This window comes from Theropithecus gelada, chromosome 5 (assembly GCF_003255815.1).
Source record: "Theropithecus gelada isolate Dixy chromosome 5, Tgel_1.0, whole genome shotgun sequence".
Classification (NCBI taxonomy): domain Eukaryota; kingdom Metazoa; phylum Chordata; class Mammalia; order Primates; family Cercopithecidae; genus Theropithecus; species Theropithecus gelada.
Genome location: NC_037672.1, coordinates 111,073,767 through 111,096,192, shown reverse-complemented (window position 1 = coordinate 111,096,192; position 22,426 = coordinate 111,073,767). Strand labels below are relative to the sequence as shown.

The following is a 22,426-nucleotide window of genomic DNA, read 5'->3' as shown; positions in this document are numbered from 1 at the left end:
TCAAAGAAAATATACAAATGACCAATAAGCACATAGAAAGACACTCAACATTACTCATCATTAGAGAAATACAAATCAAACTACCATGAAATAGTACTTCACACCCACTAAAATGACTATTATAAAAACAAAACAAACAAACAAAAAATGGAAAGTAACAAGTGTTGGTCAGGATATAGAGAAGTTGGAACTCATGTAGGTTGCTGGTGGGAATGTAAAATGGCACAGCAGCTGTGGAAAACAGTTTTGTGATTCCTTGCACAATTAAACATAGAATTGCCATATGATCTAGCAATTTAACTTCTAGTATATACCAAAAAGAATTGAAAGCAAGGACTCAAACAGATACTTACAATGTTTATAGCAGCATTATTCAAAATAACCAAAATGTGGAAACAGCACAAATGTCCATCAAAGATAAATGTATAAACAAAAAGTAGCCTGTACATACAATGCAATGTTACACAGCCTTAAAAATGTAATGAAATTCTGACACATGCCACAACATGGATGAAACTTGAAAACTCAGAAATAAGCTAGACCCAAAAGCACAAATATTGAATGGTTCCACTTACATGAAATAATTAGAATAGGCAAATTCATAGGCAAGGACAGTAGAGGAGCGGTTACCAGGTGCTGGAGGAGAGGAGGAATGTATAGTTTTGGGGTACAGAGTTCTGTTTGAGATGATCAGGAGTTCTGAAAATGGTCACGCAACATTATGGTTAATGCCACTGAATTGTGCCCTTAAGAATTTTTTAAGCAGTAAATTTCATGTTGTGTGTATTTTACCACAGTTTTAAAAACATCACTTTTCCATTAAAAAAAAAAAAAAACTTAGAGACCCCTGAACATACAATGTGGACAGATTTTATTTTAAATCTTATGGTTTAAGTATCAAGTTATTGTTAATTACTTCTCCTAAGTATATAAACCTAATACCCAGTAAAATGATGTCTAGTTATGTGGTTGCAGTATATTAACCAAAGAGGACTCATTGTTTTGAAGCAATAATAATTATAACTAATGTTTACTGGATACCTAGTGTGTACCTGACACTATTTATGTTCTTCAACAATTTTAGCTCTTTAATTTTACATCAATACTATTAGATACTTGTTTTAGCAGTTTTATAGATGAGGACACTGAAGTTCAGAGAAGTTAAGTTACTTTTCTGAGTCACACAGCTAAATAGATAAGGATTGAAGACATAGTTCTAACATAAAGTGACTAACTTCTATGCTTGTCATTTTTACCAATTTGAAATTTCATCCATATTTGCTTTGAGATACCTGAAAAATCATAGACTATTTTATATAGTTTTGTAAGAATTGTAAAGCTTAGAAATGTAAAATTTTATGTGGGGATCTGAGATTTCCCCCTGTATAACAGGATTATAGATATCAGATCAGAAGATCTCAGTTGGCCAGGTGCGGTGGCTCACGCCTGTAATCCCTGCACTTTGGGAGGCTGCGGCAGGCAGATCACCTGAGGTCAGGAGTTCGAGAGCAGCCTGCTCAACATGGTGAAACCCTGTCTCTACTAAAAATACAAAAATCAGCCAGGCTTGGTGGCGGGCACCTATAATTCCAGCTACTGGGGAGGCTGAGGAAGGAGAATTGCTTGAACCCAGGAGGCAGAGGTTGCAGTGAGCCAAGATCGCACCACTGCACTACAGCCTGAGTGACAGAGCGAGACGCCTTCTCAAAAAAAAAAAAAAAGAAAGAAAGAAAGAAAGAAAGAAATGAAATAAAAGAAAAGAAAAAAATCTCAGTTGTTATGTTTGGGGTCTGAACATGTATAATGTTCATTGCTTGACTCTAGTCTGCCTTTTTGGTTGTTTGATCTCAATGTTAGTGCATCTGATTTTTTTTTAAAGTAATTCAATCAGTAGACATTTATTGCATGCCTGCTTTATGGATATACTCTGCCAAGCCCTGGAATACAGTGATGGACAAGTCAGAACTGACATTGTAGTAGTTGAGGGAGGAGGGGATGGATAATGAGTAAATGAACAAAGAAACCCAGCAAATCATTTTTGTTCTAGTGCTATGAAGAAAACAGAGTGATATTTGGTGAGTAGCTAGGGGCTGATGACTGACTTAGAGGGTGATCGGGAATGGTTGCTATGATGTTTCAGGAGAAGAAACCTAAATGTTGAGAAGATCTGTGAGTAGAGATTCCACTCAGTGTAAACAATGGGTACAACCCTGAGAAAATGTGGCTTCAATGAGGAGCAGAACAAAGGCCAGTGTGGCATGAAACATCCCAAGTCCTGGGGTGCAAGGATATGAAATAACACATGAGATGGATGTGGGCCAGAGCTCAAAGGCCTTGTAGGCCAGAAAGAGGAATTTAGATATTATGCTGTGTGTTCTAGGAAGGCGTTGGAAGATTTAAAGATCGGAAATATGAAATAATCCGATTTCATTTTACAAAGCTCTCACTTGCTGCAGTGTGGCAAGGGATTATAGGAGGGCAGACGGGAAGTGGAGGAAAACAGATATGGGAGGAGTCAAAAAAATGACAATGATTGGGGCATAGGTGAGAGCAGTAGAGGAGAAAACTTATGTTTCATCTTCAAAAGGTAAATTGGACTTTTAAAAATGACTGAACTCTACACATATATTGCAAAAGTACAAAGAATTGAACATTCAGAGCTTTAGGAAGATACATCGTTTTTAAAAGAAGGGGATTCCTGCTCTTTGAACTGGACCAGTGTTACTAGAGCTGATTCACGGTCAAAAGACAGTCTCTTATGCTGCTTTCCATAGTGAAAAAACCTTCCCTCTTTAGCATGAAACTCTCCTATTCTTAGTGGCAACTGAAGATAATATTGAAAAGAAAAAATAATAACTTCACAGAATAAATCATAGAAAGTAAGACATTTTACAATGATGAAAACATATAGAAATTCTGATTGTTATTTTAGAATATCAAATAACACCACAAAATCTTCCAAAAGCGCATCTGAACTCTGAACTCATTAATAGCCTCTACTAATTTTTTTTCTGTTCTGTAGGAAAGTAGACTCTTTAGTTCAGAAAAAGCCAGGAAAAGGAATTTATCTGACTTTTCTGTCTTTTCTCCATGTTTCAACATTCCCAAAAGTGATTTAAACCTCAAATTAAGGTGATTCTGTCATCTGGGTGGCAAAGATTATGATCTATGACATCTTATCTTGCACACATGCATTCAATTATTCATTTTTTGTGTGACTTTTTTTTTTTTTTTTTTTTGAGACAGAATCTCACTGTGTCCCCCAGACTGGAATGCAGTGGCATTATCTCTGCTTACTGCAACCTCCACCTTCCGGGGTCAAGTGATTCTCCTACCTCAGCCTCCCAAGTAGCTGGGACTACAGGCATGCACCACCACACCCAGCTGATTTTTGTATATTTGGTAGAGATGGGGTTTCACCATGAGGGCCAGGCTGTTCTTGAACTCCTGGCCTCAAGAGATCCACCGCCTCGGCCTCCCAAAGTGCTTGGATTATAGGCATGAGCCACCATGCCCAGCCTTTTGTGTGACTTCTGTGTGAAAATAACTCTTATAAGCATTTGGTAACCAAAATAGAGAGGTGTTGTACAGTCCTTTGAATAAGCCCTCTTTAATTTGTTGTAATGGGTAAATTTATAGGATCATGACCACACAGCTTCATTTCTAATCACCAACCCCAAACCTTGCCTGTTCTCTTTCACAAACCAATACACTGGTGCTGGCTGAAAACATTTCTAATCATAGACTTATCTGCAGCTGGTGACTTCATGGCAAGATATTTGTGGTCTGACTGGAGATTGACCACATCCTGTGGTTAAATGTTGTTATTATTTTTTTGAAGACTCTTTGAACTGTCTTAACTGTTTTCATTTGATGTTTCAACTGACTTATTTGTAGTAATAGCCAAGCATTTATGCTTTGAAAATTTGAATTGATATCCTTTATGTATCACATGGATATCTGTTGTATCTGGTGATGTACTATTACATTTTGTATTTTCCGGGTTTTTTTTAAATTAAGGGACCATCATATTCCTCATCTAATATAGGCCCTAATACTTGGACACTTGGTATATACTTGTTAAAAGAATAAATGTGCAAATGACTAGAAGAATAGGAGTTTTAAATCCTCCTTTTAAAGGAAAATGTTAATAATAAAAAATACCCATAGTTCCACTTCCCTGTTTTAACTAATTTCATATTGCATCTTACCTTTCACATACTGTTTAATTCAACTAATGTTGATTGAGCTGCTAATATATCTCAGGCAACGTGTTAGGCTCATGTTAGGTTCAAGGGATACCAAAAATGAGTAAGACATGGTCCTTGCCTTTCCTTATCTTGAGGTTTACTAGGAGATAATGGGTATATAAGCAGATGGTCTCAGTGTGAAATTTAAATCAAACAAGCACAGTATGCTATGAAAGCACAGTGGTTGGATTTCAGAGAAGTATTTCTGGAGGAAACTTGGGCTCCTTCTTGAAGAATGTATAAGCTCATGGAAAATTAAATCAAGATTGCCTAGCTAGGCATTACCAGTGAGGAATTACATTAAAAATGCATGGTGAAATAGGCAACTAACCAAACTTCAAGGTAATTGGTGTGGAATTAAAAAGGTAGAGATCTCAGTAAGAGTGTGCCAGGTTATGGAGGTCCATGCATGTCATGGTAAGGGCCTGAAACTATATACTCTAGGCCAATCAATGTTAGCTTTCCAAAGAGGAGGTCACTGATACCTTGAAACTGAGCTTTAAGTATGTGTATGCAGAAGAACCTAGTAAAATTGCTCCAGTATAAAGAACTCTTAATATAGGAAACATTTTATAAATGGAAAAGTAGATATTTAATAGTCACAATTGAGAGTTTTAAAGAAACTAGTTATCTCCATCAAGAGTCTTTATTTCATAGATTCTCTAAGGATTTTTTAAATTCTAGGTTAGCTTCCTTCAACACTATCTCAGTCTGTAATATTTTTCACTAAGTTCCCCCTCCATCTTTTCCAAAACTTCCTACCATTAAAATTTGCTTAAGTGAAACTGGGACAACATGAAGTATATTTGGGTGGGATAGGATACTGTGCCAAAGTTATTTATTTGTACTATTCTTACCACAATAGTTTAGTACAGATACACTCCAGACTTGAATATTGTGACTAAATAGTCTCCAGGTGATCATCTAAAAAGAATTGTATTCTGTCATCACTTCTCCTCCCATTGATCCCAAGAAGTGTCTCCAAGAAAATCACCTTTCCTTCTCCAACATTAGAAATCAGTGGGATGGCACCATCCACCAAACTACCCATTAAACCACTATCTTAGAGTTGGAAACACTGAAACATCCTTGTTTCCTTCTTACGGTCCAGCAAAATGGTTCAGTACCTTGGCAGCACACCCTTCCCTACAGAACCAGAGAGAGGGAGTGGGGAAAATACAGGAAGAACCAAAAGTGAGGATTTTATGAGAGACAAAGTGAAAGAAAGCTCTCAATGAAAGAAAACCCACACATTCGGCTTTCAGTACCCAGATCCAGAGTGCCTATGTATGCTTTCCATTTGCCATTGTTTGCAGCCTGGTGTGCATTGTAGTAACTTAACATTAGTCAGTAATGATGCCTACAAATATTGTGTTTATTATATGTGTAAGAATGCATTTTATTTTGTTTTTATTTTTTGAGACAGAGTTTTGCTTTTGTCACCCAGGCTGGAGTGCAATGTTATGGTCTCGGCTCACTGCAACCTCCACCTCACAGGTTCAAGCAATTCTACTGCCTCAGCCTCCTGAACAGCTGAGATTACAGGCACCCACCACTATACCCAGCTAGTTTTTGTATTTTTAATAGAGACGGGGTTTCACCATGTTGGCTAGCCTGGTCTCGAACTCCTGACTGCATCTGCCTGCCTTGGCCTCCCAAAGAGCTGGGATGTGAGAGCGACTGTGCACAGCCAGATGCATTTTATTTTTAAGTCCACAGCTAAAGATTATCTTGTCATATTGTTGAAAAGTAACAGAGCTACTACTAAGTGTGAATAAAGAGCTTGTAGTTTTGCAGGCATTCATTAAATTAAATAAAGCCATATATGCCTGTGAACATAATAATCTGTTTTTTAAAAAACAATGTATTGAACCAAACTATTAAAGCAAGTTTCAGTAAATAAGTTGCCTAACATTTGCACATAAAAAGCAACAAATAGTTTTTGATTCAATGAACAATTGATTATTAAAATCAAGCAAATTTATCTTACTGAACTGTTACAATTATTAAAAATGGAAGCAATGTAAGGCTGTATAGATCTTTGTAGGCAGCAATTAAGTATAAATCTGTTGCTCCTTCTTTTGTATGTCAGCCTGAAAAAGAAAAAAGCATGCGCTTAGAGATCACATGGGGAAATTTGATAATTCAGATAATTTGACAGGTGATAAGCTGTCTCAAATCCCTTTAAGAAGATAGTATAGTATAAGTAACACACAAATATATGAATAAGTGAATAATTTTTAAATTGACAATAATTTGAATGAGCTAGACTTACCTCAATCTCTGTATTCTAAATAGGCAATGTGCTAAGAAAATGAGTATAAATAAGATTTTAGATAATTACTTAACGTAGTAATTTGCATGTCGGATGCCTCTGCTTAGCTGTTTCTTAATGGAGCTCTGGCAGAATTTCTAATTTGTTTTTTTTTGGTTTTTTTTTTGAGACAGAGTCTCGCTCTGTCGCCCAGGCTGGAGTGCAGTGGCCGGATCTCAGCTCACTGCAAGCTCCACCTCCCGGGTTTACGCCATTCTCCTGCCTCAGCCTCCCAAGTAGCTGGGACTACAGGCGCCCGCCACCTCGCCCGGCTAAGTTTTCGTATTTTTTAGTAGAGACGGGGTTTCACCGTGTCAGCCAGGATGGTCTCGATATCCTGACCTCGTGATCCGCCCGTCTCGGCCTCCCAAAGTGCTGGGATTACAGGCTTGAGCCACCGCGCCCGGCCTAGAATTTCTAATTTGTAAAGGAGTCAAATAAGACTTTATCACCCTTTACTTAAAAGAAATATATTTTCATTTCCTTAGAAAAATATTCCAAAATTTAGAAATATGGCTATTCAGACTAGTCCTCTCTTTTCAAATTAAATTGAATTATGCAGCTTTACTGTGATGCTTATTTTTTAATTCATTGAACATTTCATATCCAGTAAAAAGTCAGCTAAAATTACTAGAGCAAATCAGGCTTTTTTTGAACGCTTACTAAGTGGGTGTGTATGCTTGTGTGTACACGTGTATGTATGCACACATACAATAAACCATTTGGTAATATTGCAGAGGCCCAACTATAATGCCAGTAAAAGAATAAGAAATCTGTTGTCTGATGATATTTGTAGTACATGGCAACAGAACACTCAAACTGAAGCATGAAGAACTTGTGAGGATGAATGTTAAACCTAAAAACAATTACTAAGTCACTTCTTAGCTGTCGACAAAATCAAAAGGTTGGGAATAAAACCGGCAATAACTCTTGATATTTTTTAAAAAAATGATATTACTATCTTAGACATCCCTTCAGAAAGCATTGTTTCTGTTAAGCCTGTGTAGAGATTAATCTGGCATTATCTTTTTAAAAATGTCTAGATTGACTTAAGCCTTTATTCAGATAAATGGGAAAATGTTACGTAACTAGAAATGAGCTACTAGTTTTCATTGTAAAAGCACAGTCACTAGAGCATACCAAAAAGCACGTTGAGCACATTTGGGAGAAGGTGATTTTTTGTTTGTTTTTAAGAGACAGAATCTAGTACTTTCTCCCAGGCTGGAGTGCAGTGCCGTGATCGTAGGTCACTACAACCTCTACCCTCTGAGCTCAAGCAATCCTTCTCCCTAAGCCTCTTGAGTGGCTGAGATTACAGGCATGCTTCGGCATGTCCAGCTAATTTTTAAATTTTTTATAGATAGGCAATCTCACTATGTTGCCGAGACTGGTCTTGAATTCCTGGGCTCAAGTGATCCTCCTGCCTTGGCCTCCCAAAATGCTGAGGTCACAAACCTGAGCCACCACACCTGGCTTGTAAGTCCCTGTAGTAATAAAATATATCCTGAATAATGTGAGGAATGAGAGGAAAGTTAGAGACCAGATAAGGGGAAATTGAGATTCCTGTTTCCAACTCTTTTGTTCCTTTTTTCTCTCCTCTTTCCAGTTGAACTCCTGTTTCTTCCTAGGTGTTCATGTCCCACATTTCTTCCTGGCCAACTCTTCCTCATTTATGTGAGGTCCTCCTTGGATAGCACCTCCTCTGTGAAAGTTTCTCTGACCCACAGAAGGAATTCATTATTCTCTCCTCTCTTTTCCCTTAGCCTTTATGAGACTATTATTTCCTCTTCATTTTTTGCTTATCCTTTGTATGGAGTAACTTCCTGAATCTATATAGCAGTGGTGTGGAGCCCTCTAGGAAGCATAGGAAATAGGGGAAATAGCAAGAATTCTTCATAAACTGCAATAAGTGACAAGATGCAGCAAGACTCCCAGCCTTCCTGGCTGGCATGGGGCACTGACTGGTGTAATGTTCCAGTGTGGATGTTACTGTGTATTCATCAGTGAGTCTGCATAGATAGAATCCACATATGTCCCATTTGTGCTAATTCTTCTTCCTTTCATCATGTCAAAAAGGCAAGTATTGGGTGAAACTTTTTTACTTACAAGTATACATATTTCCTCTGTAAATGGGACAATTACTGAGTCTAGGATTTGCTGGGTCTTAAGGATTGTGACTTTAAAAATAGACCTATGCTTTAGTTAAAGCATGTTCCACAGGAACATAATTTTTTATTCATGTTTTTGTTTTCTCCACTAGACTAGATGCTTGATAGAAGTTACAACTTGATTCTTTATATTCCTGTCCATTAGCATGGGCAAAGCTCACACATACAATGAATACAGTTGAATAATGTTTGTAGAATTCGTATATAAATGACACTGTTTAATGACAAAGTTGAACTCTCCATGAAGTTATTCGTATTTTCAGGAAAAAAAATGCAGTGAGAACAAATGAGTCACCCACTGGAGAACTTAGTATGGGATGTCCTGGTATCCTCAAAACAAGAAGGATCATTTAAATAGCTTGCAGCCACCTGTAGCTTGAGCTCTCCTTTGTAAACATCTACACACTCACAGGGATCAACAGTAACAGTATCTCCTCTCCAGCAGAGGATCTGTTGGTCTTCTGAGTACCGAAGACTGATAAATGATAGAATCTCTTCTTGTCTGACATCTTTGAAACTCCCGATGTTCCAGAACCTGGAAAACCTGTTGTCGTGTAGGGGCATATCAACAAATCAGTAGCTTCACTCATCTGTCACCTCTATTTCAGGATTCTTTCTGGAGTATTGATGATTAGAAATATATTAGAATCTGAACTTTGGGGTATAAATTCACCCATTATCTACAGTAGCTTTCCTACTTTCATAACAAGATCTACACATTTTGTGGCTAAATAAATGCTCATTTTTCTGATGACCAAAGCTAACTTTTAGATGAATTACTGATATACAGAAACTATTTCATCCCAATTAACATGTGAAACACAATTTAACTGTGATGATGTTTTCCGTCAAAGGCAGTTGCCTTGGCATTAACAGTGAAATCTTACCTGCACAGGAAGGCTCAGCCTAACCCTGGCAGAATTCCTAGGCTGTTTCAGTACATGTGACATTAATAATATGTAGTTTATCAGGTGATGATACTCAGTTAGTAACTCATCAGTGGGCCAATGGCAGATATTTTTTAAAGTGATTATAATTTTTCTCTAAGGATTACCCAAGCATAATAAATAACAAAATATGAGCAAAAATTGTGATAATACAAGGGATTTTTAAATGGCAATGATTTTAACATATAGATAAATAAAAATAATCGTGTCTATATTATATTGTTTGAAACTTAGTCTAGTGAATGACAAGTGATAGCATAGGTATTGAGAGTTTACCTTTTATTCAGCAAAACTTCTGATAGGCTTACTGAATTCCAATAGTTAATACATAATTCCTCTGTGTACTCAAATTGTTTCTAATTAGGTGGACTTCTCTATTCTTTTAAAAATATTTTGTAAATATTCTTGTTATCTTTAGAATATCTGTGGTGCTTGTAAAACCATATACAGTGATTTCTTTCATTTCCTTTGGGTTTTTTAATGCATAGTAGAGTATATAGGTCAGATGCCTTTTGAAATGCCTGATATGTTAGAAATCCTCCATTCACCTCTTGAAATGAGTATTTGCTTTATTTATTTATTTATTTATTTATTTATTTGTTTATTTCTTTGTTTTTGAGACAGGGTCTCATTCTGTCATCTAGGCTTGAGTGCAGTGTCATGATCAAGGCTCTCTGCAGCCTCAATCTTGCAGACTCAAGGGATCCTCCCGCTTCACCTTCTTGGATAGCTGGGACGACAGGTTCATACCACCCCACCTGGCAGGCTCTCATTATGTTACCCAGGTTGTTCTTGAACTCCCAGGCTCAAGCAGTCCTACCATCTCAGCCTCCCAAAGTGCAGGGAGTATAGGCGTGAGCCACCACACCCAGCAAAATCAGTATTTTATAAGTGAAATTACATATATATACACACATACCCTAATAGTATATGTCTGTGTGTGTGTGTATGTGTGTGTATGTATGTATTACAGTTGTTCCTCGCTATCCACAGAAGATTGATTCGAGGACCCTCTCGGATAACAAAATCTGCGGATACTGAAGTCCCTGATATAAAATGGCATAATACTGTATTTGCCTATAACCTATGCACATCCTCCGGTATACTTAAATATTTTTAATTGTTATTTGTTTATTTTTGAATACTGTATTTTTGATCCTCAGTTGGTTGAATCTGCCATGTGAAATCCTCATATACAGATGGCCAACTGTATGTGTAATTTAATAATAGCGAATTACTAAAAATATTGGGGCCATAATAAAAATTATTGATAGCAAATTACTAAAAAAATTTGGACCAATAAAGATTAGTGACTTCAAGAATTAAGAGACTATACATATATGAAAATTAACTCTTAAAATGTGACTTGGTTATTCAGTTAGCTTGGATAGATGAAGCAGAAAGTTTAATGGTGATTATGAAAACTGAATTTTTGTATATGTGGTTTAACTACATTGTGAATTACATGAGTGTGTTATTTCTCCTTTTGTCTCACTACTTTAATGGGAGATTATTGTTGCCCAACTCTGGGACTCTGGGTCTAGTGTGTAATCAGTTCAGCCAGATTCTTCACCTCCAAAAGAGTGTCTTGCATCTTTGGGTCTGGGCCCAGGTTCAACTCCAAGAACTATACATCTCAGGAACCAAAGGTTATGCTTGGCAGGGAAGCCTAATGCCCCAACAGGGCACTCACTAATCTATCTGAGTGGACTATTAGTGTTTTTCTATTTTTAAAATTTGTTTTATATATGCACAGGTACTCTAGCATCAGCTGTTGTGTCCTCCAAAGAGTTGAGTGCATTATTATATCAACTCATCCATGCTCATAATACACGTGTATGTGCCAAGTGGAATTTTGGGAAGCTAAGGGTAGGACTGGTGCAAAACTGTGCAGTTACAAATTATAGGCTTCTGAAGAGGTAATCTGACTCCGTAAACCCGCCTCAAATCAAAAAAGATAAGTACTATGGTAAGACATAAGAGCTAGTCTCCAAAACACAGCTTGCACAGCCCTAAATTCATTATTAATATTTCCATAAGGACATAGAAAGGATGCTATAAATGACTCTCACCTCACAGACACTGCAGAAAGACCACTTACTTTCAAATTTGACATTCTGCTTCTCCATGAGTGTTCTTGGGAATTCCTGGAAGAGAGACGAGCATGTGGAAAGGCCCTGGGGCAAGAAGGAGCTTGCTATGCTTGAGGAACTGGAGGAAGGCCATCACAACTAGACCTAGACAGAGAGGGGCCTCAATTGGGAGATAGGTGGGATACAAATTAAGCAGAGACATGAAGGTCATGTCAGGAGTTGGCCTGAAAAATCAGTGTACAGCCGTTGAAGAGCTTCATGCAGACATGTGACAAAATTGGATGTACATTTACAGCTATTTTGTGGAGAGTTGATGCGGGGTGGGGCGGGGGGATGGGACCAAGACAGGAAATGGGGCCGGTTAGGAGTTATTGCAGTGGTACCTGTGAGAGATAGCAGAGACTTAGGCTGGTGACATTGTAGTGGAGATAGTAGTCTTGATTCAAGTCCTGTTTTGGAGATACAATCAGCAAGATTTAGTTAGAGATCAATAGATACATAATAGAAATGGTGATTGGGCCTCTTCACCCTCAGGTACTAGCTCAAATAACAGGTCAAACCAGAAAATCATGAACTGGTGCTTATCAATTCATTCACCCATTTAATTATTTAATCACTTATTCACTCGGAAAACATTTATTAAGCTCTTTCTGTGTGCCAGGCACTGTGTAAGGTACTGAAGAGACAAAGTCCCATTATCATTCATGTGCTCTGCCTGACAGACCCTTACACCAGTGGTTGGCTTGATTTACTTTATGTCTTAGAACATGGTGCTAAGGAGACCTACATTTTTCATTGTATCCCCATAGACTTTGTTCATTTAGACACGTGGTTCCCTTCAGGGGTCCTTAGGGAGCCCCTGGGGTAACTAGGAATGGATGGAGTTGGCACACTGGTTGGCACGCTGACAAGGTAGTGCTGCCGCACCTAGAACGGGGCCTGGTGTTGAAGTCTTGCCATATATAGGATAGCTGCACACTCGTAATGTAGAATCATCCAGCCAAGACACCCAGTAACACTCCTACTAATGAGCCCTGATCAGCTTCACACTGACCAGTGACTACTCTCCTGCCCCCACCAGTAGTCAAACTGTCTGACTTTAATCAATGATTAAAGAGCATGTAAGTGGGAATTCTTTATGTCTGTATTCTTCCCAGTCTTTTTGCATGATCCTTTGGGCTATTCCAAGCCCCTGTCTTACCCTGCTCTGCTCCCCAAATTGTGTCCAAGGGGCAAGCTAGTAGGCTAGCACAGACAAGAAAAAAACTAGTCCTTTTCTTTTCTTTTGTGTGTGTTCTTGGGAAATGTCCTTAATCTCCATTACTTTCATTTCCTTGTCTGTAAAACAGAAATAGCACTAGTATCTACTTCATAGGGTTGCTGTGTTACAATCTCTAGAGCACTTAGAACAGCGCTTGGTCTTGGCACATTTTCTTAGTCTTTTGGGCTGCTTAACAGAATACCATAGCCTGGGGGCTTGAACAACAGACATTTCTCACAGTCCTGAAGGCTGGAAGTCTGAGATCAGCGTGCCAGTGTGGTCTGGTTCTGGCGAGGGCTTTTTCCTGGACTGCAGGCTACTGACTTTTTCTTATATTTCTACATGGAGAAAAGAGAGGAGAGAGCTCTCTGGAGTCCCTTTGGTAAGGGCACCAAATGAGGGCTCCACCCTCATGACCTGATTACCTCCCACAGGCCCCACCTCCTAATATCAGCACTTTGGGGGTTAGGATTTTAAGCTATTAATTGAGGACAGGGCACAAATATCCAGGTAGTTGCACACACAATAAGCACCCAATGGATATTTGTTGTTATTGTTCAACAAGTGGAAGACAGTGTGTTGGATGACCATGCAGGTGACACAGATGAATATGTCACCATTACAACCTCTGCCTTCATCACTAAATGAAGACATACCAATTGCTTAAATGCAAGGCAGCATGAGATATGTTTTTTGACAAACAAAAATCTGATGGTGGTGATTCTTTGTTTAACTGCTTAATGAACCTCTGTTAACTCTGCTCAGAGGCTTGGATTTCAGGTCTGGCAATTTCATCTCACTAGGCTTGTTCTTCAGCTTTAAGTTAATTTCCCAGGGGAAATTACTCATTTTTCCAGGAGTTAGTCCCAATCCTACCTTAGCAAGATTGCCTCCTACTTGTGCATTAACTGGGTGCCGCTCTTGGTTCCTGTTTTGCGTCGGCTCCAACCTGAAGTTCCTGGCTTTCCCCCACCACCTTAAGCACTGCTTTTAATCTCCAAGTCAGGGCTATTCCTTGGGTTAATGTGGCACCATTTTTTTTTTAAATCCCAGTCTTTGACTCTACTTGCTGCTCAACCTCATGGTCAAAGATCTATTACTGATGAAATTTTACGAATGTAGTATTCTGGATGAAACTAATTTTAACCATTTCTGATGTGAGTTACAAATTGTACACTAGAAACAAAAGAACAATTTATTGTACAGGGTAATACAGTGTGAATCAACATCACTATAAATAACAGCAATAACACAAATATTTATCTTTTTGATATATAGTCTCATCTTTTCATGTTCTAGAGTTATCTTTTTTTTGCTTGTGAGCCCTAATGTTCTGGAGATACATAAATGGTAATTAATGCTCCAAATTTATAATTGATATGCTTCATATCATAGTAGAACTCTGACATCAATATATTCACAAAATCTCTAATTAGTTAATTAACAGTTTATTCATGAAACTGATTTAATTTGGGCACTATATGAAATTTCACACAACACACTAAACATTTTCAAAAATATGTAGTAACTATGGCTTAACTTTGTGTTCTATTAAACAGCAATGTAAGTATAGAAATATGTTAAAGTTAGAAAATTCAGTAACTTCTCTTCAAGACATTGAATTCTATTATAACTGCCATTTTTTTCTTTTCAGACATTTATCATACGTATAGAAGAAATAAAATAGTTTCATTTGTGTAAAGATATTTTTAAATATTGGGAAAAATGAATGCTAGGAGAGAGAATGTTGTCAGACACAGTTAACTACATAATCTAAAACTCAACATGAAACTCTACACCCCTCAAATTTGTCTAAAGCTATTATGATTTATTGAAAACTACCAGAATGCTAGTCCCCCTTACTTTCAAGTATTCTCCTTTAAATATGAACCCCTTAGGAAATGAAACCTATTGCCATGTATAACTAAACTTTGGTATGTGTATGATTTTTTTTAAGCTCAGGTAAAGTCCAGACTTACAGTAAATGAAATGGATAGCATGATTCTGTAACTGGGTTAATTCATTTAATCATTATTTCAAGAGTCATTAACTAAGCAAATATGTATTAATGCTAGGTTAGATGCTAACATAACAAAGATCAGTAAGTTGATAGCCCAGTGATCCAGGATCTGGTATTTCTCATAGGGCAAATAATATGTTTAAGGAGCCTATAAATAGCAACAATTTTATTAATGTCAGTAGACTTTAATCAATGTTTATTAAACATTTTAACAATCCCAAATTGTCTGATATATGTAGGTTTTCTAGGTACTTATGATCAAAAACAAGGATAACTATGAGTACATATTATATTTATAATACATTAGTCACATTCAAAGGAAGAAATCTCACAAAATCATCACTATACAGGCAACAGTAGATTTGTTGAAAGTGTTTTTTGTCTAATTATTTTGCATTGTAATTTATGTGAGGTACATTGTGTGATAGCCTTGTTATAGATTCTAATTGGAATAAATAGCTATGCTATTAAATGGAATTATGTACATGTAACCATGATTTTTAGAACATGCCTATATGAAGATTTATATGATAATTTTAGATAAACATTTTATATGTAAAAATAATAGAATTGGAAGTAATGACTGACATTAAAGGACTTTGAAGTATCCAGAATGCAATTAAGAGAGGCAGAAGTTGCATAAATGTTCAAACATATTTATAATTTTTAGTATCCCATCTTTTCATTTTGGGAAGGAGAATAAGAGAGAGAATACTAACTGGTGATCTCTAAAACATGCTATCCTTTGATGATGTTTCAGAACTTAATAAAGCAAAAAAGCAAACAAGTGAACAAAAAGAAAAACGAATTTAGCATCCTTTTATCTCACTCTATAGTGTTCATACATGAAGCTCTATACCTTTACTTGATGCTTTTCCAAATGACTCATGCCTTCTAAACTGGAAAGACTGGCAATGTCATTATTGGAAAATCTGCACTGTGGAGTGGTTGAGGGCATGAGCTGTGGAGTCGATGGCCTGCCTGTGTCACTAAAGACTGTGTGATCTTGGGCAAGTTACTTAACTTCTCTGGGCCTCCATTTTCTCATCAATAAACTGGGAGGGGAATTGCTTGGCGGGCAATTGTGGGGATTTATGAGTTAATATAATGCTTAGTACAATGTGTGGTTTATTGTAAGAACTCAGCAAATGTTAGCTCTTACAAGGTTAAATCCCAAAGATGAAGTATCCTTTTAAAATCAAGCCAGATCATAGCAGAAGAAGAAATGGTTGATAAATGAGAAAATGGTCTACCTTACTAATAACCAAGAAATTCATATTAACGTGAATTTTCCACAATTGAATAGGTGTTTATTTATTAATAATAACTATGATCAGTAATGATTTGGGCCTGTGGGCACCTTCATAATGTTGGGGGTGCAACCATTTTGGAAGGCGATTTGCCCTGTCTGCTCTACAAAATTTTAAATGTGGGTACTCTTTCACCCAGTAATTTTACCTGTAAGAATTTCTCTTGTAGAAATACCCTCTAATATGCACATATATGTGTGTGCACGCATGTATGTACACACATGCATATCTCTATTGATTGCTAGTTACATTAAATTGGGGAAAAATGCTTCTGATATGACATCATGCCCATAATTTAATGTAAAATGACAAATATAATTAGCTTAATTATTTACATATAGTACGTGATCCCACTTTTGTGGGGAAAGTATCTACTTTTATGTGTGTGTTTTCAAGGGGAAAAATGTATCTTTAAGGATGCACACATGCAAAAATAGCAAAAGGATACAGGGAAGGATACAGCCTGCAAACTCATACTCAATAGCTATGATGTGTATCATCTCGTTTAGAAAATGTTTCTAAACTGTGCCAAAATTTTGTCAGGTATCCATTAATATTTGAAAAATTGAAATGAAAACCATTTTCTGTAAAAGATATTGCCTAATATATTTATGGCATACAGAAAATTGTGACCTCATGTGTCTGATGATAGACAAATAAAAAATATTAAAATGTTTAGTATAATATAGATTTGACTTATGAAGAGTCTTAAGGTTTAAAATGTTTTGATAACTTTTTAAATCATCTAAGAAAAAAATCTATATGAACACATTTGCAAATCTATTGATGCTTATTTTTTTCTTCTTTTTAAATGCGATTATCTTTTTTTGTCTTCCCAGAGTTACCGGAGGTGAACTGTTTGAAGACATAGTGGCAAGAGAATACTACAGTGAAGCTGATGCCAGGTAAGTGACTTGCCCTGGGCAAGATACAAGACTCAACATTCAAATAATACTTTTTCAGTATATTTCTTTACAAATGCATGTTTGTACAAAGAAATGTTTTAAGGATCTCCAGGATGATTCTTAGAAAAAAAAAAAAAACTATGAATCTGGTCTATATTTGTATTTAACATCTGTAGTTAGATTACATATGTTATCAAAAACAACAAGAAAACACAAAGCAAAACACCCCACCTAACTGGAATGACTTCTGCTAAAGCAATATATTTTTTAGTAAAGGTCCGAGATCAGAGATTGAAATCCTCTGATCCCTAGATAGATTCTAGGTTGCCTAGTGTTAGCCAGTAGTCACATGTGGCTATTGCAATTTCAGTTAATTAAAATTAGATTACATTAAAAATGTGTTTCTCAGTTGGTCTGACCACGTAGCTGGTCTAGCCAACTGCCTAGTAGCCACAAGTGTCTAGTAGCTACCAATTGACCAGACCAGATATATAACATTTTCATCATCACAGAAAGTTCTACTGAACAATGAATATCTAATCACAAAGCAGAAACAGACTGAAGAAAGTCTCAGTGGTCTTTTTAAGGAACTATTATTAGCTAATTAACTCTTTGGAAATTTCATTAAAACCCTTGGACCTCTGAGTTGAAAAATACTTAATTCAAGCATTTAAGAGAGTTCAAGAGTAATTTTTCTATCTTGTTAATTGGCAAAATCTTTACAAAAGTTAAAAAAAGACTAAGTTTTTTGTCTAATTTGCAACTTCCTAGGCTACCCAAAGCAACATTTTTGGAGTGGAGTAACATTAAGCACTTGCTTAGATATTACTTAGACTGCATGGTGTTAATTTTCCTCTGTACTTTTATATATTCTGTAACTGTCATTTAATTTAAAAAATCTGATCAAGAGTGATTGGCTCATTAGTAGCAATGTAAATGAGGTGTTTGGGGGCAGAGATTGAATCTGCCTCCATTCTGTAATGCCGTCGGAGCTTCCCAAGGCTTGCTGATCCCATTGTAGCCTGACCCTCAACAGATGTCCAGCTGATGTTAAGGTTCCCAGCCCCTCCTTGCCCTCAGAGGCACACTGCTAAGTTTCTAATTTTTCTTCTTGGTTTAATGAATTGTTTATGGCAGTTTGCGAATCTATCCGTACATGACTACACTCTAATTTTTTAATGTAATTTTTATGGCCAAAGTCAAATAGAAAATTCTGTGTAATTTATACTATGATGAGTGAATCATCACTTGCTCAGTTTACCCCAAATCCCCACATTAGGGTCCTGAAAGGGGCCTAGGAGAACCTCTGGAAGTAGCTATTTGGCCACTTGCCAAGAAACAGTAATACTTTAAATCAAGGTACTAAACTGGGGAATTTCATTTATTTTGCCCTTCAAAGTTATGTTAAACAGGCTGTTACTTGGTTTGAAAAATACTGGTTGAAATTAAAATAGAGAGAATTTTTACTGCTAAAGAGCCCTAAGATATTTTTTTATGAAAGCTCTCAGACAAAATTAAAGAGAACAAACATTTCCTTCTAACTACAAGAATAAGGAGGCTATTTCTCAGTCAGATGTGGTGGCCCACTCCTATAGTCCCAGAACTTTGGGAGGCCAGGGTGGGAGGAATGCTCGAGCCCAGGAGTTCGAGACCAACCTGGGCAACATGGTGAAACCCCCTCTCTACTGAAAATATAAAATTAGCCAGGTGTGGCGGCACGCTTCTGTAGTCCCAGATAATCCGGAGGCTGAGGCAGGAGAATCCCTTGAATCTAGGAGGTGGAGGCTGCAGAGATCATGCCACTACACTCCAGCCTGGGTGACAGAGTGAGACCCTGTCTCAAAAGAGGATATTTGATTGTCAAGAAAATGGTAAAAAATTTTTACTAGTTCTCAAAAATGTAAGAATTGAATCCATTCTCACTAGTAATATCTTCTGTTATTCCCAAGATTCAATAATTTATCCTTGTTGTTTGAGAATAGTAAGAGAAATATTCCTAAAGAGTAGTGCAAAGTGAACATTATTGTAAAAGAAAAAAGATTCCTATGGTTTAAAAATAATGACCAATACTTAAATAAGCAATGTAGTCAACAGCAATGAATGTGAGACCCTTTTAGTCGTATTGTTATTAAGAGAACTAGAAAAATCATAGTCATGATCAATTTTTAAATTATTTACATTTTAGTAAATCAGAGGGTGATTACTTTTTTAAATTCAAGATTTTTCTTTGGAATAATATTATTTTATACATTTAACAGTTGAAAATGTCCTTATTAAAATGTTTGCTTCATCTTTCAATGAATAAATGTAGTTCAGGACATACTTTGGATTACATTTGGATTACACAGTGAACTTATACAAAATTCATCACTGTGATATGTTCTACATTATTATATGTCAGATGAAGCTCACAGGACCTTATAGGTGCCAAATAAGGATTTCTCCTCTCTAATTGGCAGTCCATTTGACATCAGTGAACCTTTAATAAGAATAGCATAAAATGTGCATTTTGATATAGTATGAAGCAAAAGTTTTTCTTCACTGAAGTGTATGGAAATAGGTTTAACAATTACCAATGCTCCAGGGGATTATAAATTTGTATTTATTTATTCTTTGAAAGCTCCCTAGCTCTTCCCCCAAATATTCTTATACTAAAGCGGAGTTTATTTTATTTATGGGTTTGCTTTAAATTCTCCCGTTATTATTGGAGACTTGCATTTGTTTTCCTGTTATATACTTTACTAAAGCAACACTTCTAAGGCAAAATGGTAAATGTGTCCCTCCATTTTTTTTGACCCTTGTTTCACCTGCCACTTCATCTGTGTTTACCCTCTTGTTTCAACACGTGTTTAATTGTGACCTCAGATTTTAAACAGTTTAGATGTGTATAAGAAATACCTGGATATTTTATATCTCTGAAGAATTTTCCCAGAACATTATGGGAATTCTTTATAAATTTTTCTTTCTGAATATGGAAATTTTACCTTCTTATACATGTTATTTAATTTGCACACTTACAATGAAAACAACACAGCTCAAATTGTTTTGTCTGAACATGTCACAAAGTCTATGTTGGATGTCATTTTTGTTAGAACCAAAATTAGCTTTATTCAGCATTATTTGATTCCGATGTAAAGCTAAAAACATGTGAAGAAATATAATTTTTGTTTGTTTGTTTGTTTCATTGGGACTTTTGTTTTATTTCATATTCAATGTGATTATGTGCCTTTAAAATGTTCTCCCTTCCATTCTGCCCTTGTATCTTTGCAGTCATTGTATACAGCAGATTCTAGAAAGTGTAAATCATTGTCACCTAAATGGCATAGTTCACAGGGACCTGAAGGTCAGTATATGGAGTCCATAAATCTGAATCAAAGCAGTTTTGTTTTTTTTTCTGGGGAAAGGGCAGAGGGTGGGTATTTAAAATGGTTCCCTTGCCTTTCCCAACTTTTTTCTAAAATGAGTATATGATGAAATGATAATGCATGATGCCTCTTCCAGTTTGCTCATCTACAGGCTAAATATACATCATAGCAAAAAGGGAAGAATACTGAAGAATACAACCTGTTTAAGTTTCCAAGCAGTAAACTACCAAAAGGGGTTTAGGGGTAGGCTTTCTTTAATTGCCCAGCATTTGCCTGGAGATAAACTTGGCCTGTGATGTATGTCCGCCTGTAGATTTAAACACCACTTCTGTTCTGAGACCATGGGTTGCTGTAGCAGAACAACTGGTTACACATTGCTCCATTTGAGTCTGATGAACCCTTAGGCAAGAGATAATAATTGCCAGCTAAATTAAAGCACAAGAAGTTAATGATTTATCAAAAATTCATTAGGTATCTTAATTTAACCTTAATGGTGCCCTGACTGTTAATGTTCAGCTTTTAGGACAATACTGGAAAAATGGGAGAGAAAAGGGAAACAGTTTATATGATGGGGTGGAGGCGGAACACAACAGCTACAAAGATTATATTTGTGTTCCAGTTTATTTCCTGGAAGAATTTATAACCAGGAAATGATCTTCTGAATGACATGAACTATTTTCAAAATGGATTTTTCTAGAACAAATGGACCCACATTCTGGCTCACATCTGGCAAGATCTGATTGTTCTGAGGTAGTAGTCACTCTACTTGAGCAATATGTTTACATGACTGAAGGTGGTACAATACAACCCCAGTTGTCTGCTAGCTCTGCACTTTAACCCAGTCTCTCTGAGGGTATACAGACAGTGAGTGTAAGCTTGGAACTAACACACGCCCCCTGGTGTTTGCATGCAGTCATTGCATTCAGCAGATCCTGGAGGCTGTGCTACACTGCCATCAGATGGGCGTGGTCCATCGGGACCTGAAGGTGAGTAATGCCGTTGGAGAAGATAAACCACCACACAGTTCCTAATAACTGTTCAGCTGCAATTATGCCTGTAAAGGCAAAGTATGAGCAATAAAGTTGTGTGGACTTATTCCAGCACATTACTCAGGAACTTTCCCTCACCACAATCTCTCTTATTTCATCTCTAACACACACTTGAGACATATAAATCTTGATTTATCCCGATAGAAATAACTTCCCAACATTAACAATAAATAGGATGCTGTATGTCTTTCCTTGTAAGGATGGATGTAGCATTAATGTGACTTTCAATAGGACTTGATCTCTTCTTCACTCTAAATTTGTTCTGTGGACATTGATCAAACATTTTATATTCGTATGATATATACCCAATATTATGTAAATACTTAGTAAAATTATAAAGTGAGTAGAGATAAAGTTATTAGGTGAAGTTTTAGCCTAAACGATTGTGTGCTAAAGAACCCCATTCTCTTTCCCTTAACATTAGTCCTAAGAATTCTGAGGACACTGAGGCCTCTTAGTTTTTTATTTATTTATATTCCTAAAGACCAAGATACAAGTGTCTTCTGAAACTATAGATGTAAAGAAAGCAAAACAAATTTAGTCATCAAATAATATTTATGTAACAAATATATATGGATATCCCCATATATATATTCTTATTTGAATGCCTACTGATACCCTTAAGACTTCACTCAGCATCTGATACCCTTGAGGACAGAGAATTTTCAGATCATTCAGAAATGAAATAGCTCACAAGGGAAATATTTTTTCATTAATTTTCTGTCTCCATTTCCCAGCACTCTA

At 36.6% G+C, this 22,426-nt stretch overlaps 1 protein-coding gene across 30 annotated transcripts in view; it reads left to right on the top strand.

The window, feature by feature from the left end:
• CAMK2D (calcium/calmodulin dependent protein kinase II delta) overlaps nt 1-22,426 on the top strand; it is a 305,686-nt gene that overhangs the window by 193,600 nt on the left and 89,660 nt on the right. For 22 of the 30 annotated variants that reach the window (XM_025384881.1, XM_025384870.1, XM_025384875.1 and 19 more), the window contains 2 exons: nt 17,203-17,268; nt 20,539-20,611. In XM_025384881.1, coding sequence (XP_025240666.1) covers nt 17,203-17,268; nt 20,539-20,611 — 139 coding nt within the window. Of the gene's footprint in view, nt 1-17,202; nt 17,269-20,538; nt 20,612-21,546; nt 21,620-22,426 lie in introns of all 30 variants that reach the window. The other 8 variants (XM_025384876.1, XM_025384874.1, XM_025384873.1 and 5 more) reach the window with 2 other exon arrangements.